Consider the following 18,166-nt stretch of genomic DNA (forward strand, 5'->3'; position numbering starts at 1 on the left):
CTACCTCACCATTCCTTACTTGGAAACTCTGGAAAACTATATTCTCTATTATATTTCAATCCTTGTTTATTTGTATTTTATTCTTTTATCTTTCATATTTCATAAACACTTTCAAGGTGAAAATAAGAATGGTGTGCAAAGACAGAAAAGTCTGGAGAGGTTGATATAAACTAGTCTTGGCACTGAATAGCAATGGTATAAGATAGCATAGTGTTTGTGTAAACTAAATTGGATTAGAATTCAATTTTTGTCTTATATTCTGCCTTGATTTTGTCCACTTCTTCTATTTTTCCTGTGCTTTGCATAATATTACAACCCAAAAGGGAATAATGTGATAAATCTGTGTGTATACTGTATATGTATGAATGTAAAATCAGGAATTCCAATGTTATTTGGTCATTTTTCTCATTTTTTTTCCTCTACTACTAATTCCTCAACTAAGTCTTTTCTACTGAATATTATCAAGTCAAGAACAGTTGATCCTCTTGTACTTCCTTACATTCTCTAAAGAAAAAGTTATTACCAAGGCAAGTTAGAAATGGAAAATCCAGGATAGAATTTATCTCCCAACAGATGTTTGGTAATTAAAGTCTCTTACTGTATCACTATGATTCCATGCCTCTTTGAAAGATCTGCATTTTTAGAAGGCATCATTTGCTTTTTCTGTTTGGTCAGTTAGGCAATAGCAGATACTTACAACAATACTGCTTTTATTTGTTGATCTCTTTTTTTTCTTAAGCCAGATGCTTCTATAGCATTAGCAAGTTCATTCATTTAAATTTATGAGAAAGAATGCATATTTTTAACCAACAATGTGATTTCTCCCTCCTTTTCAATGGCTTCTATCTCATTTATATAAACGGTACCCTTTAGTTGCTATATAGGAAGCATTCCAGCAGATCTCCATTACATCAGTGAAATCATATTTTTTATTTTGTACTATGAGTTGAAGGTCATCTTTATTTCTCATGCTCTAAGCATTAGTGATAAGAAAGATCAGACACTTTGTAAGCCAGTGTTTTGATTTTATTTTTTTAATGGCTTAAGAAACTCACTGCAGTATTTTGGGCTCCAACATTGTTCTTCCCTCCCCTCTGCCCTTTAGGAATCCACCACCTGGCAAAGTTAGAAAAAAAACAACCTGACATCAAAGTGGATTGTTATCGTAACAAAGTCTAGATGCCAACTGTTACTCTTGTCCCGAGAAACTCTTAGCCTGTAATATAATGCTGGCAGTAGAAAGAGGTACACATATGTAAACTTGCTTTTGCAATAAATATGGCCTGCATTTTATTCTTGGCAGTTGTTAGATTTGTTCTTCAATGGCTTTTCTAGTTCTTGCAATAAACAGAATCTATCATCTGTTCTGAATCATTGACTTTCAGTGTTGGCTTAGGTAAAGCCTGACACATCCTGCAGTTTATTTTTCCTCTCCTGGCCACTCCTGTTTTATCTATAAAGCTTGAAAATTGTTTTGGGGTTCCTGCAGGGCACAATGTTTTCTAAATCTCTTCTTTCTCATTAAGATTCTCAGCCACTGGGCCTGTTCTTCTATCATTCCATAGAGTTGCTTCTAAAGTCAGTTTCTGCTACTGTGCCTTTTTTTTTTAACTTTGTCATCAGCTGAACTATGGCCATTGGCTACTTAAACCTTTTAACTTTTTCAAAGACATCCATGAGCTTGATTTTGCTACAGACATATGCCTGTTGTTTCTTGGCAGGAAAAGAAACATGGCATAAGCATTTTATGTTACAGCTGCAGACTCTTGTACATTGATTTGGACTTTTCAGTCTTAAGAGTACCCTGAATAGAATGGCTCTTACTACTTTCCCTTTAAATTTCTTATGTTAACCAAGTACTATCTGTTGACCTAGAAGGCAAATTTATTAGGGGCTCCCTCCTAATTCTCAAAGCAAATTTCTGCTCAGGTGATTTATTTCTAGCTTGTTTGTAGACAACTCTGGGGTTCTTTGCTAAACCAACAAAGTGATTATTTTCCTCTGAGAATACACCAACTCATTTCACTGCTAAAGACATAATCAGATTAATCACGTTTGGAGAAGTGTTTAGTTTTCATTGCAACTGTTCATTCCTGACTGCTTTTAGATTTCAAAAATTATTTACCTGATTCAAAACCACCCAGTTTGGATCAATCTGAGCATCACCTTCTGGATCCAGGACAATAGTCTGATAAGCTCTGAAATCAGTCAGGGTAACCTCTGCATTCTCAGGGCAAACATCAATCTGGTCAATAACTGTATCTTGATCATAATCTGATTCACAAAGGTCACCAATTCCATCACCTGCAAACCAAAACTCACGTTTTTAAGGGGTGTCATTTGATAGCTGAAGTTTAAACCGATGCTTGAAATAGTTCATTTGCCAAAGCATAGGTGCAAAGTGATATGCAAAAATGACCGATTTGGGAATGGAATGTTTCAGAAAATCCAGAATGATTCCTTTATTCCTGGTCCTGCTGAACCTTCTCCAGGGAAATGAAGCACTAGTTCAGTAATAATAAATTCAAAAATAAAATCAGTAGTGAAGACTGAAAAGAAAGAGGATGGCCTTACTGTTCTCATCTTCCTGTCCTGGATTAGGAACCAGCCGGCAATTATCAGGCCCTGGAGAGACGTGGTCAGGAATTCCATCGTCGTCATCATCATCATCACATTCATCCCCCAAGCCATCTTTATCAGTGTCAAGCTGGGAGCTGTTAATGACTGTGGGGCAGTTATCAGTGCTGTCTTGGTGTCCATCCCCATCACTAGGGTATAGCAGGGTAGAAAAAAAATCCATATACACAATGTGCTAATTTCTATATCTATGTTCCTAAGCAATCTCTTCCAACTCTTTTCTCCTGATTTATTTATCTATTTGCTTATATTCCACCATCCTTACCAAATTCAAGGCAGTTCAGATAATACTCCATCCCACTACTTTGTGAGGCAGATGAACTAAGAGAGAGTGACTGGCTTAAAGTCACCCCATACTCGTCCCTGACTGAAGAAGGTCTGAGCCTGATGTTCCAGTCCTAGTTCAACACCTTAATTAGTATACCGCATTAGCTCTTAAACGTAACTGGACTACAATTTCCATCATTCCAGCCAGCACAAATAATATTGAAGCTGAGTGAAGCTAATAGTAAAGATAAGTCAGATGCAAGTTACATTCTGTCACCAGATGGGGGAAGTCTATCCCCAAGTGTAAGAATCTGGGCTATAATCTTGTATGAGTAAAGAGCATGGCATTGTGTCATTCCACAGAGTGCTAGAAACATCTCCATTCATAGTATGCTTGATGATATAGACAACAGGGGAATGGCCTTGAAGGACAAAAGCAAGAGCCACTACCAAGGCAACAGATAAATAAACAGGACCTGAATCCAGAAAAAGAAAGTAATGAGAGTAAATATTGTAGATAAGCTCTTTAGTTCACACAAAGATAAAGGAGAGAAGCACATTCAGACTTGCAAAATTCTGTTACATAGCTCTACAATAAAAATAGAACAGAGCCACATGGAATTGATTTCCTGGTGTGGTCTACCTTAAAGGGCTGACAGATGTCAATACTAATTGAAGCCAAAGATGATGATAATTGCCAGTAAAGTTTAAAAAGGGTGGGATTAAATTATTGTTGCGATGGTCTTTATTTTTTTAACATCCTCCATAAATGCTCTTGCTAATTACATCATTGTAAATGACCCAAAGATGCTTTTTCACAAGACAACTGGACTTTGCTTTTCTTTGAAGACATTTTGCTTCTCATTCAAGAAGCTTCTTCAGCTCTGACTGGATAGTGGGGAATGGAAAGATTTGTACTCCTGCAGACAGCTGTTCATTTGCATTCTTTTAGCGAGTCATTAAAGCTACCTGGAGACTTATTTGTGTCTTCAGGGTCACCTGAGTAGTGCAAATGGGTGTGAAGCCTTCTTGGAACTGTTGAAAGGACTGTGTTGTAGACTGGAGATAGATGATGTCATATCCCTCCCCCTCTGTTGAGAGAAGGCTATCCAATTTTGACATAGATGGCCTCTTTGACCCCTCTTTCAAACCAGCGATCCTCTCTGTCCAAAATGTGGACTTTGCTGTCTTTGAAAGAGTGGCCTTTGTTTTTTAAATGCAGACAGATTGCTGACTCTTGTCCTGATAGGTTTGTTCTCCTGTGTTGTGCCATACGTTTATGAAGTTGTTGCTTCATTTCCCCAAAGTACAGATCTGCACATGGCTCACTGCATTGTACTGCATATAACACGTTGCTCAGTTTGTCTGGGTGTTTTATCCTTGGGATAGACAAGCTTCTGCCTTAGTGTATTCTTCGGTTTGAAGTGTGCAAGTATGTGTGTTGGCTGAGCTTTTCCGATATTCCTGCAATGTATGGAATGACTACGTTGCTTCATTTATTGTTTTCTTTGTCTGTTACGGAGGAGCTCCTGCTAGGTCTTTTTTGAGATTTGATGAAGGCCCACTTGGAATAGCCACATGTTCTGAGGGCTTCCTTGATGTTTTTTTTTCCTTCTTTGCTGGTAGGCAGGCTTTCAGCTCTGTAGTGTAGGGTTCTGATAACTCCCATTTTGTGCTCCAGTGGGTGGTGTGAATCAAAATGTAAATAGTGATCTGTGTAAGTGGGTTTTCTGTAAACTTCAGTGTTAAGGCTTCTGTCTTCCTTAATGTATACAGCACAGTCCAGGAAGGCGAGACTATTTTCCTTAACATCTTCACGTGGGAATTTGATCTGTCCACCAGTTCATATGTTTGGTGAATGCTTCCAAATCTTGTGTTTTGATCTTGACACAAGCTTACCTTGGACTGACACACACAGCAAGCCAAGATTCTGTCCAGCTCCACCTATTACATACTTGTGTGCAACATAACACAAGTAAAAAAGAGGCAGTGTTTACACAACAACATGGTGATGCACATTTCATTATCTGCTCCTCTGCTCTCTCAGATGCTCATGATTTTTTTTTTAAAATTCCATTTACCGGTATATCCCGCCCTTCTCCGAAGACTCAGGGCGGCTTACAAGCTTAGCAGTAGCCTTTATTCTATGTATATGCCTGCTTATTAGGGCTTTCACACTTTAGTATCCTTTTTCAATTTTTTGCACAAAACTAAACCAGAGAGGTTTTCATTATGTTTCCTTTTTTTGGCAACTTCTTAATTGGTGATTCTATTTTCTACATGAAGCAGAACAAATGGTATGCTTCTTCCACTGGAAAAATACTGAAAATGTCTGTTGTTCTGTTCTGAGCCCTAAGAAGCTCCCCCTATTATGAATCCAGAATCTGCTTTCCTGAATCAAAAATCTGCATTGTATATTCTGTGATAGGGGGGGAAATCCCTAAAGTACTACCTTATCCTTCTTCAGTAGGTTTTCTGCAAAGCTAAACACATCCTTCTATTTCCCTGTAGAATTTAATTTCCAGTCCCTGATCACCCCAAATGTCCTAGACCGGGCCCTGTTCAATTTATGAACCCTTTTTAAAATGTACTCAGGTAAATAAGAGACATGACTTAGGGTGGGTTCTGACCAATGCTAAATAGAGCAGAAATGTTATTTCTTGTGATTGTAATTATACTTGGAATATTTGTCCCATTGGAAAACCTTTCCCCCCCAAAAATCAAAGAGATAACAATTCCAATCGTGGATTTGAACTATTTCATTTCATTTGGCTCAAAGACAAACATTTTGTCGGAAAAAATGTTAATGTACATGGCAAGAACAGTTCATACAAGAGAACCAATTAGACAAACATACAGCGAATGTCTCTTCACTGGATTTGTTCAAATGGAAACTAGGCAGCTATCTTCTGAAAATTTTAATTTGGTTTCCTGCTCTGAGTGAAGTAAATTCAGTGATTTGCATGGCTCCTCCCAATTCTCTAATTTTGTGATTCAACACTGTGATTCTGGGATTTGGAGTTTACACATATAAAGCTGTTAAGGTTGAGAAACACAATATTAAAGCACATTACAGTAAACTTTACCTTACCTGTCTTGGTTGGTGTCACAGGAATCTCCAACCAGATCATTGTCAGTATCTGACTGTAAAACCCAAAAATAATAAAAATAAATTACATTATATAAGATGAAAGGTTATGAATACTGCTATGTACATTGCACTGAAAAACAATTATCTATACTGGCTTTTTCAAACTGGCATTTTGCAGAAAATTCTGGAGACAATACCATTTAAAGATACTTGGGGGAAATTGTCTGGTTGAAACTTTTCACAATGGGGTTTTCTTCCTTTCTGAATATTTGTGGTCAAATGAAACCATCACCATTATCTTAGTAATAACATTCTGGGAGCTTATAAAAGTCTTCCTTTTTAGAAAACATTCAGGCAGTCATTTGATTAGCTATTAGCTATTAAAAACTGTTCTGATTTGGTACAGGTAATCCTCGACTTACAACCATTCCTTTAGCGACCGCTCAAAGTTAAAATGGCACTGAAAAAGTAACGTATGACTATTTTTTCACACTTAGAACCACTGCAGCATCCCCATGGTCACATGATCAAAATCTGGATGCTTGGTAACTGGTTCATATTTATGATGGATGCAGTGTCCCAGGGTCATGTGATCGATGGGGAAGCCAGATTCACTTAATTGTTTTATTAATTTACTAAAAACTGTGTCAGGAAAGGTCATAAAATGAGGCAAAGCTCACTTAAAGATGGTCTCACTTAGTAACAAAAATTTGAGGCTTGTCATAATTCAAGGACTACCTATATTAATTCAATTATTCTTGACTTTGCTCAAATTTATGAATGTAAGATGAAACAGCAATGGCTTTGAATACATCTTGTAAAATACTTTTTATAAGCCTGAATGAAGAAAGAGTAATAAACCTGCAACTTTATAGCAATTTGCATTCTCATTTTTAATTCCACTGAAGACCAATGCCTTTGCAGATACAGCAGCTATCTGCTCACCTGATTGGGATTGCTGATATCAGGGCAGCTGTCACATGCATCACCAACGCCATCATTGTCTTTATCTTTCTGCTCCCAGTTGGCTATTCTCTGGCAGTTGTCCAAAAGATTCTTAATCCCTGAATAAAATTGCACACATAATTAATGTAACCTCATATTCACCAAAACACCAGGATGGGGAAAAATGTGTCCAAGTAAATTCCCAGACCAGATCTCAGAAATTCAAGCATAATGACCAATTTTTGGTATCACAACTTTTGCTCAGGTTTTCTTTCTCCCATTGGGGGAAGGGCAAAAATGAGGAAAGGGTTTCTTAAACCACTGCTAAAAGTACTATTTAAATCCATCCATGTAAAAAAAAAGGCTGACATTTTTTCAGTTTCTGACATGGATAAATCTTCCCATGGTTGAAAAAAAAGGAAAAATAAATATTGGACATAGCCATAAAAAGATTGTTCACCACTGCTCTACCTCATCTTAATTCTTAGGGTAGCCTGTTAGATAGAATGTAGAATGGGTTGACTGGGCAGATGTCTTTCAAATTATTACTTGGTTCATTTTTATATGTTTATATGCAATATTACTTTAAACAGAGATGGGAAGATATCACTTGTGGATTACTAGCCTTGGTAGGATCGGGATGAAGGTGGTATATCCATCCTGGCCCTACTCAGTTTTTGTTACCATTCTTAACAAGACAAAATAGTCATGGGTTTTAGGACCTCCTAGAATGAGAGCTTCCATTGTTGATTCTGGATGCAATGGCAATTCCCCAAATGGATCCTTATAGCCATTATCATCACCTACTCTTTGAGCAGGAATTAAGAATCTGGGACTCCCAAGTTGTGCTTGTGTTGTGTGTGGGAGTATCAATCTATCTATGCTTCATATGTCAAAGTGTATGCCTGACTAGTGGTGGGATTCAAATATGGGAACAACCAGTTCTCTGTGTGGATGCCGCTTCCGGAAGTCCATTCTGGGCCTGGGCAACAAAAAATTAGCTACCAATTCAGCCGAAGTATAATTCTGGAAAGATATTTCAGGGATCACAGGATAAGTTAGAATGCACTTTCTGAAACAGAAATAAGGTACATCAACCAGAAATCTGATGCCAAAAATCCCCTGCCGCACATTGACACTGTTTCCAGACATCTGTTCAATATCAAGATATAGGAAAATAGAAACATGTTGGGGTTTAGGTGAAGGTGTGCTGGAAGAGAGTTTGAATCCAAAGCCTTGCCAACCCTCAATCATGGCTCCAGCCCAAGGGGCAGGGATGAAGTGAAGGCAATTGAAAAGAAATGCTTGCAAGCATCAGGAAGAATTTTTTTGTTAGTTAAATGAGTATCCTGGGGGGGGAAGGAACTGTCATCTGTGCACCTTCAGTTTTGTGTTGCTGCTCTGTCACAGGCATGATTTTAGAAATTTCAGTGCCTCCAATATCAGAGCAAAGAATGAACGCTCTGTATGGGTCTGCCTAATTTTCAATCTAAGCTATGTTCCCATCTCCTGCCCATGATGTGGCAATGAGGTCACTGCCTATCTGATGCCAAAGCAGCTTTCTGATAAACTGATATGAGAAAGCAGGTCTGAAATACTTCAAAGCATGTACAGTTGCCTAAATGTGACTGTTGATATGCAAACCACAAACCCCCTAAATGCTACACATAGTTGCCTACATGACTTTTCAATATGTCGGTAATGAAGATTGACCCACCATCTCCATCCATATCATCATCACAGGCATCTCCTTTGCCATCTCCATCAGTGTCCCGCTGGTCATTGTTTAATACCACGCGACAGTTATCACAAACATCACCAAAGATATCTTGGTCACTATTCTTCTGGTTAACATTAGGAGCCAAGACACAGTTGTCCTGAAATAGAGAGTTAGATAAATCTAACTAGATAAATAAATTTAGATAAATTTAGAAGTCTAGCCTTAGATACTGCTTTGTGAGAGTTTTATCCTCTCCCCTCTCCCACTTAATCTCTGTTTGAAGCCACTGGTTGAGGTCATCTAATGGCCCAGGATTAGATATCATCAGTCTTTACTCCAGGCCAACCAAGTGTTGTTAAATGAATCAGTTGCTAAGTAAAATTGTGACTTGCTTGTGATCTTACTTCAGCTTTCCTTTTATCCATAGCAGAACATCCAGATTCAGTCACAGTTTTATTCCATGCAGTATTAACCTTGTAAATTCTCAAGCTTCCTCTTTCCACTATGTATTGAAGATGGACAGTGACTAATATTTATATGTATTTATATGTAAGGGTGCAGGTATATACATTAGTTGTATATAGCATGTTTGTATGTTTGTTATGTATGTGTATACTTTGAGACCAGGCAACAGAATTTCATTTTTAATGTGTGCCAGTGTGCCCACAGTAAAAAAAAATGACAATAAAGGTTATCTTATCAATCTTATCTGTGAAAGTTGTAATTCCAGATGCAATTCAAGGTGCTGATTGTCACCTATAAAGCCTTCATGAGAAAAGGCCAGATTATTTGGAGGACTGTCTAACCCCAATTATTTCTGCCCCTCACAGGGAGTCCAATAGGAAGGATATACTCTGGGTTCCCTTGATTAAATAAGGTCATCTAATGTGACCTAGGACGGATTCTTTGTCACTGCCCATCAGATGGCCCTGACAGATGGCATTAAAACATGGTGGTTATTTGCAACCTGTAAAGATTTGCAAATATCTAAGCATATTTATAGAGGGACGCGGTGGCTCAGTGGGTTAGGATGCTGAGCTTGTCGATCTGAAGGTCGACAGTTTGGCGGGTCGAATCCCGAGTGCCGCGTAACAGAGTGAGCGCCTGTTACTCATCCCAGCTTCTGCCAACCTAGCAGTTCGAAAGCACGTAAAAATGCAAGTAGAAAAATAGGGACCACTATGGTGGGAAGGTAACAGCGTTCCATGCGCCTTTGGCGTCTAGTCATGCTGGCCACATGACCACGGAGACGTCCTCGGACAAGCGCTGGCTCTTCGGCTTTGAAACGGAGATGAGCACCGGCCCCTAGAGTTGGAAACGACTAGCACGCATGTGCGGGGGAACCTTTACCTTTACCTTTAAGCATATTTATGCTCACTACATACTCCTATCTGAATGGATAAGAAAATAACCAAATAATCTGCATCAATTTTGGGTATAGTTGGGAGACAGGATATTGGTCATCTAAATATAAAAATTATACAGAGAGATAAATGGATAAGAGAAATACACTAAAAAGATGCCATATTTGTAGGCATCCAGTAGAGCTATGATGCCATCATAACATCATGCAAATGCTGTGAATTATAATTTTTTGTGATCAATGCATATTGCATAATTTAAGGTATGTGACATCACTTGTTCCCCTTAGCCTTCCCATGTCAGAGTTTCTCCTTTATTTGACAAAACAAGGCTAAATATCAAGAGCATTAACTGTTACCCAGAACACAGACAGCTGCAGAAGCCTGCACAATTACTGGAAAGTCAAATCTAAGACATGTAAATCCTTCCCAGTTTATAGCCACTGAAGATTTTGCTTAGCAAGATTAACAGTAAAAGGATAGGCCTACTGAGAATCACTCACTTACTTTAGTCAGATTCTTGTGGCCAAATTTTCGTAGTTGGGGTACCCCACAAAATAAAAAGTAACATTTAATTTAAAAAAACATTTTGATTTCAGAGCAGAAATGTCCTTTTCAGGGCTTCCGGTTTTGTACAGTAGGCAGCACCTTAGGGATCACAGGGTTCCACACACTATGGCCGATTTGTTTTCTGTTTGGGGACCCTAAATGGGCCCAAAGAGGCGACAAAGGAGGGATGCCCCACTGACCATGGAGAGATGGCGGTCGATCCTTTCGTCTGGGGAAAGCCATCCAGAAACTAGCAGAAGTAAGGGTAGCTTCATGCCAGAATCTAGCCCAAGCTATGAGCAGCTGAAGCCAAAAAGCACTAATTTAAGCTTGATCATAAACAACGTGTTTGGAACTGGGTAAGAATATCAATTCTCTCTCTTCTACTTGATAATTGATTTCCTGGAAAAAAAAACTCCAAGAAGCAAAAATCCTCTGAAAGTGAAAAGGAGGGGGACTTTTGCTTCACTCTCCCACAGATGGAAGCGGCGAATTAAACTTTTATGGGGGACAGAAATATATTGAAATGAAATGAATATAAGACTTAAATCTGGATAAGTTTGAAATTGGTGGAATTGGTTTAAGATTTTCTTGGCAAAATATTATTGATGAAAACAAAAGGCAATTGCCTATTTTGAAAACTGAAAAATGAACTGGTGCTGACATCTAGTGCAAGGAAAACAAATCTAAATAAGAACTTTGAAAACAGGATCTATGACAAGGTAATTAAGAATGATCAATTAGAAAAGAAGCTTTATATTGATGTGGTTGTTACTTGTAGAAATACTAGAAAAATGTTTATATTCAATTGTTATCTATCAAAATACTAAGAAATGTACTAATTCAAGGTTGATAAAAGAGAATATTATTGGAAGAGTAAATCAAGGGAAGCTGCTATGTGGACTATGGAATTATAGAAATTAATTGTTATTTATTGTTTTTAAATATAAACCCAGACAACACGCTATTTACCAAACATAAAAGTGATGATGTTAAAAAATTAATACAATATATTAAAAAAAGAAATGTCCTTTTCAAACTTCTTTTTTTAAAATTGTAACTTGGGGAGAACAAAATGCTCACCCATCCACAATTACTCATACCATGTTTACTAGCTGACATGGCCTATTTATACTATTGCATAAAATGCATTTTTTAACCTCTACAAGTGCCAAAAGTGCTGGTACACGATGGTAAAAATCAATATAGAGATGGATTACTTTTTTTATACAATGGCCCCTGTTGTCCAGACTGGTAGCAGCATTGCTTAATTATAGAAAACACCAATTCCTAACCAGTACCTGATCATTAGGAATACCATCCCCATCTGCATCATCATCACACGCATCTCCCACACCATCTCCATCAGCATCTTCTTGTCCAGAGTTTGGAACAAACATGCAGTTGTCCTACAAAGTGAGCACAATAGAGCATTCTTTTCCAACCAGTGCCATCAGATGAAATGGATTGCAGTGTTGGTAATCACAAACTATCATCAATAGGAGGAATACATATGATATTTCACTATTTCTCTAGGATGCAAAAGGTTTTCAGTTATCTTTTTCTAGCAGTTCTTTGATAAAATTTTGAAACATGAAACAAACATAAAACATACTCATCTTGTCATTCAGGCCTCTGTCAAACTGCTAACCTTTTTGCAACTGTCAGCTGAGCATGGAAGTTTTTCATCTGGATAGCCATCTATATCAACATCTTTTCCACACAGAAAGCCATCACCAGCCCAGCCAATGCCACACTGTGAGCAAAAGTATAACAAAATGAAAGAAATATTGGAGTTAACTTTGTGGGCACAGTCCTTCCTATTCTTTCTTTTTCAACTGAAATTCAACAAGAATTTGATCCATATCCTTGTATGTCAGCCTTTGCTATCTGATGTCTTCTGAATGAGTTTGTAGGCCCTTGAATTTCTATGTGCATAGCCAATGAATTTCAGGAGCTATATTCCCATAATATCTAAGGATACTAAATTGGGCAAAGCTGTAGTATGTCATAATAGTATCACATTTAGAACATATTCTAGGCCTTCTATACAACTTTCTCAGTTCTAAGTTGCTTACAATGAAATATATCTGCAACTTCCAAAATTCCTAGGCAGGATGAGATGGTGATTATAAGGCTGACATTCTGCAGTCCCAACACAGCAAAAAGGTATCACATTGGGAAAGGTAGGCATACTAAGACAATTTTTAAAAATGTATTAATGTAGAAATCTTTTGGTAAAAATCAAAATTCCAAACAAAACATGGATACAAATTTGCTTCCAAAAGCTACTATAGCATATTTTGTCTTGTATATTAGTCTTGTTTGCTTTTCTTTCCTTCTTAATCCCTGCCCTAGATTGTTTTATATATATTTAATAATGATGGGAAGAGCATTGACTTACAACACACAAGATGTCCCCTTGTTTTATTTCTGAACAATCGGCATGGATACTGCAAGGGTTCAGAACACGATTTCTACAGCTTCGTTCAGCTCTGCACCCTCTGACCTGGTCTCCAGTAAATCCTGGCTTGCAAGCACCACAGTGGTAAGAACCCTTGGGAAAAGCAGGTAAATCCATAAACTAAACATTGCAACTAAAATATCTAGTGACAAAAAACAACCACTGTCTAGGTAAGTGGTTCCATTGCTGACTTGCTATATTTTTTTTAATGCTCAGTTGGAATCTGTCTTCCTCTAACTTAGAATCATTAATTTGTTGTTATCCAGCCCACCCTTATTAACTTGTTAATCAGAAATTCACAGGATCTTTTTTCAGTTGCTTTGTTGAAATCCATATATATTAGAGCTATAGCATTTCCACAATTTATCACAGAAGATATCTAACAAAAAAAAAGAGAGATTACACTTGGGAAGACTTGCTCTTTGCCAGATCCATGCTGACTTCTAATTATTACATTGAGTTCACAATATTTAACAGATCAAGCTTTTTATGGTCTGTTTTAGAATTTTATGGACATTTTTGTCAGACTAAGTGCTCTATAGTTCTTTGGATTTTCCTTTTATTCCTTTTTGAAGTTTAGGTTCAACTTTTGTTCTTCAATCATTTAGCATTTTATCCATTTATCTAAGAAGTCTTAAAGGTAATACTTATACATTCAGTTAAACCAGTGTTTCTCAACCTTGGCAATTTTAAGATGGGTGAACTTCAACACTCAGAATTCCTCAGCCAGCCATCCTAAACTTGCCAAAGTTGAGAAACATTGAGTTAAACTGTCAGCAACTTCTTCCGATATCTTGTAATTCTCAGCATCTGTAGCAAGCCATTATGAAGTAAAACAATACTGTATACCACCCAGAGTCCCTCCATGATGGAGATGGGTGTCCTAGAAATGCAAAATATAAATAATCTATAAATAAATGCACACATGCTTGTTTCATAATGCAAATCCCAGCCTTATACATACTGTACAGGCATTCCAACATCTGATGTAATTATAGAACTCCTGAGATTTTTATCATGATGATGCACATCATCATTTAACACTCCTCCCTACTCATCCATGTCTTGGATGCATTTCTCTAGCCTTGGAGATCAAAACTTATTCAAAGTAAGGACGTCATGCTTCCAACAATATCAAACTTAATAATAAGTCTATTATATAAGAGCCATGATGGCTTAGAATGCAGCACCGCAGGCTAATTCTGCCAAATGCCAGCAGTTCAATTCTCACTGGGTCAAGGTGGACTCAGCCTTCCATCCTTCTGAGGTCGGTAAAATGAGGATCCAGATTATTGTAGGCAATATGCTGACTCTGTAAACTGCTTAGAAAGGGCTGTAAAGCAATGTGAAGTGGTATATAAGTGCTATTGCTATTGCTTTAATTAATGTGTTTCTTCTATTCACAGCAAAAAAGTCATCAACAAGACAACTTTAGTGTTATTTCTGAAAGATAAAGAATGAGTAAATCCAGAGAATTGTAAGTAATGCTTACCATGGTGTTTATACACTGGGAATTTGGGACACAACCTCCATTTGCTATACGCTGACATTCATCTATGTCCAAACAAGCCTAATATAATAAAAAACCGACTCTTAACAGCTACACTATTTAAGAATAAAACGGTTATAGCAAGGAATATACTTTAAATATAGAAAATGGAATATTTTTAAAGAATTATATTATTAAATCATAACTGAGTTTTTATGTAGAAGAAAAAGTCAAATCATTCCACTGCAGCAGGTGTATTCAGTCTGTACGATATAATGAATATATATTTCAAAAACTGGCTGAAGTTGGATGGGGAGACTGGGGAACAAATGAAATCAGTTATTGTAAATAAGCAAAACATTTCACACATAACTCGCATTAAGTCTATATTTGCTCTTTGTGGAAAGTCTTTATTTTGAGCTGCTGGTTCTTGTAGAAAAAGATTATAGGCATTTATTTTCTTAACTTAAAAATTATAAGATCCATTTTTTAAAACAACAGCAACAATCTTCTGAAATCAGTGTAAGCTCCCAAGATAATGAGTGATTTTTAGAACGCTTCATGAGGCAAGACAATAAACAAAGCAAAACACAGACAACAAAAAAGAAAGTAAAGTTTAAATCACAATGTTTCCATTTGGTTATAATCTGATAACAGAACATTAGAGAAAGTTGCTTGTTTTTTTGCACTAAGTCTAGAAAAAAGAAGGAGCAAGTTGAAAGATCAGGGACACCAGCAAACATCAAATCTCCTTTTTGCAGCACTCACAGCCTTTTCTGGTGATAAATGCTGAATGGTCATGAATGCAAGCCTTTGAAGTGAGAAGCAGATGGAAATTAAATTACAGGTAATTCTTGACTTACAACCACAACTGGAACTGGAATCTTGGTTGTAGAGTGAAACGGTCATTAAGCAAGATGCCCATGTGACTGCTTTGCAATGATTGCAATCCCAGCATTTCCAGTTGTAGCATTAAGCGATTTTACAAGACGTTAAATGGACAGAATCTCAGGTAAAGACCTGAGGGTCCTTAGAGGAAGTGGGGGAGACCCTGGGAAGCTCCACTCAAGAAAGGGCAAAGGTGTAATGTGTCACGATAGTATCACATTTCAACAAATCCAACTAAGAAGAACCTAAGGATATGTGTGTTGGACCAGACACAAAACAATGACAAAATAAATTTAAAATGTTACAAAGCCCTTGAAGACCTTAAAATGAGTGGGCTATCAGCTGAAAGCCTATTAATAATATACTGCTCAAAAAAATAAAGGGAACACAAAATAAGACATCCTACTATTAAATACAGTACATTGTGTTGTTTAAGTGTTCCCTTTATTTTTTGAGCAGTATATAAATCACACTTTGCTGTATATACAGAAATGATGCAGGCATTTGTATAGAAATTACTAATTAGATTTTGAAGAAATATTACTTCAGCTATATGAAGTAAAATATTTATAGGAACCAGGCTGCTTTTGATTGCAAAGAACAGTAATGAGATGGCAAACCTGTTTGTGACTTTTGGCAAAGTTTATTCCCATTCCTTGGATGATCTGCCCAATATATCCTGGTGGGCAGGCTTCACATCTGAAACCTGGAGCCATGTTCACACATTGCACTCCTGGGAAGCATGGCTTATATTGGCACTGAAAGAGAAAGGTCCAATTTTTACTACGTGCTAATTATAAGGCCAACCATCCAGCCAACCAAGTTAAACATGCAGATATTTGTTAGATGCTCTATTTGGCTCACATTCTGAATCCCTAATTCTAATGTTAGAATTAAAAAGGAACCCCACAATTTTTGTTTTTGAAATGTGGCTGCTCTAGCATTCACTTTACAACCACCACATTTGCTTAACAATCACCATGTAAAAGATAAAAATTTCAGGCATGGTTACATGGCAACTCACTTAACCATCATCACAAATTATGACCAAATTGTGGCTTCAATTACAGTGATAAGTTGCGGACTATCTGTATCATAAGGAACAAATGCATAGATGCAAATGTAGTATTTCTCCTCTGTTTTTCTCCCTCAGAGAACAAAGCTGTTTATGCCCTGTTGTCTGCAACTTTTAAACTCACCTGCTGCCTTTGGGTATGCTAGAAAAGCTGATTCTCTTCTAAGTTAGTTTCAGTCTCTGCTATCTCCACCTACCGTATTTTTCGGACCATAAGACGCACCTGACCATAAGATGCACCCAGTTTTTAGAGCAGGGAAACAAGAAAAAAATATTCTGAACCAAATAGTACCGGTATACTAGGAAGGAAGGAGGGGAGAGAGAGAGAGAAGGAAGGAAGGAGGGAGGGAGGGAGGGAGGGAGGGAGGAAGAAAGAGAAAGATAGAAAGAAAGAAAGAAAGAAAGAAAGAAAGAAAGAAAGAAAGAAAGAAAGAAAGAAAGAAGGAAGGAAGGAAGGAAGGAAGGAAGGAAGGAAGGAAGGAAGGAAGGAAGGAAGGAAGGAAGGAAGGAAGAAAGGAGGGAGGGAGGGAGGGAGGGAGGAAGAAAGAGAGAGAGAGAGAAAGAAAGGAAAGAAAGAAAGGTAGGTACCGGTAGTTTCTTTTCCCTGAATAGGTTTTCTAAGATGCCGAAGCAATTTCAAACAATTAGCAGTATTATCTTGCAAATGGGAAATCACTTCCAATAAACTTCGCAGAGAAACCTACAGGGACAACTCCTCACGGCTTTGCCTATGAGGTTTAGTTTAGCAAAAACTTTCTTTAGCAGCGAGGTAAAAGAAAGAAAATGTGCGCGCGCAGGGAGGGGGAGGTAGTCAGAAGGCATGGCAGGCACGTCCGTATTTCCTCCCCTGCCGACCAATCACAGGGGCGGGTGGAGAATTCCATGTCTTCATTCAATCATGTCTCTCCAATGGAGCTGATGGACTGCGTTGACTAAACGGGAGACAAGTGTTTTCGCTTACCTTCGGACCATAAGACGCACCTCGTTTTTCCACCCACTTTTGGGAGGGGAAAAGTGCATCTTATGGTCCGAAAAATACGGTATGTCTTGGGTAGCAAAATACTGTACCTCAGACTAGCCCTGGGTTTCCTTCTGAAAAGCACTCAAAGAATAACCCACCTCATCAATATCTGTGCAAATAATTCCATCTCCAGTGAAGCCTTCGGGACAAGGACCACACTGGTAGCCATCTGTCGTGTCTATGCAGTGCACCCCTGGGAAACAAGTATTGGCTTCACATTTGGGTTTCAGGGGATGTGGGGAAGGAGTGGGGAAACTTCCAATTCCCAATCCTATGATGATAAAATATAGCATTTTAAATCAAGTAAATCTTGAGACAGCCAATGAGAATATCCCTCAGTAAGCCAGCAGGTCATTTCTCCTGCTGAATCAGAGTAGTTCATTTCTGCACTTATTATGTGAACAGCAGCATGCACAACACAATTACTGAGTTAGCATGCATAGAGCCAGGCTATTAAATTAATTGTTATAGTAATCACTTAAGTCCTCAGGGAAAGGGCGGTATATAAATGCAATAAAATAAAATAAATAAAATAAATAAATATGCATAATTCCACCATTATTTAAGGAAGCTCCATAAAAATCAATCATGTCTCATGCCACCTAAGTATATAGTTAGCAACTAAACATAATAACAGGTTTCTTGTGATTTAATTGTAA

At 37.7% G+C, this 18,166-nt stretch overlaps 1 protein-coding gene across 2 annotated transcripts in view; it reads right to left on the reverse strand.

The window, feature by feature from the left end:
• THBS4 (thrombospondin 4) overlaps window positions 1-18,166 on the reverse strand; it is a 50,940-nt gene that overhangs the window by 10,415 nt on the left and 22,359 nt on the right. For both annotated transcript variants that reach the window (XR_014025674.1, XM_081321671.1), the window contains exons 7-17: window positions 17,606-17,778; window positions 16,032-16,169; window positions 14,527-14,604; window positions 12,975-13,127; window positions 12,222-12,326; window positions 11,872-11,979; window positions 8,658-8,817; window positions 6,941-7,059; window positions 5,996-6,048; window positions 2,575-2,768; window positions 2,126-2,304 (exon numbers count right to left, since the gene is read on the reverse strand). Coding sequence is in view for 1 of the 2 variants with exons in the window: in XM_081321671.1 (XP_081177797.1) it covers window positions 2,126-2,304; window positions 2,575-2,768; window positions 5,996-6,048; window positions 6,941-7,059; window positions 8,658-8,817; window positions 11,872-11,979; window positions 12,222-12,326; window positions 12,975-13,127; window positions 14,527-14,604; window positions 16,032-16,169; window positions 17,606-17,778 (1,460 nt within the window). In the remaining variant the exon portion in view is untranslated. The remainder of the gene's footprint in view (window positions 1-2,125; window positions 2,305-2,574; window positions 2,769-5,995; window positions 6,049-6,940; window positions 7,060-8,657; window positions 8,818-11,871; window positions 11,980-12,221; window positions 12,327-12,974; window positions 13,128-14,526; window positions 14,605-16,031; window positions 16,170-17,605; window positions 17,779-18,166) is intronic.

This window comes from Vipera berus, assembly GCF_964194415.1.
Source record: "Vipera berus genome assembly, chromosome: 2".
Lineage (NCBI taxonomy): Eukaryota > Metazoa > Chordata > Lepidosauria > Squamata > Viperidae > Vipera > Vipera berus.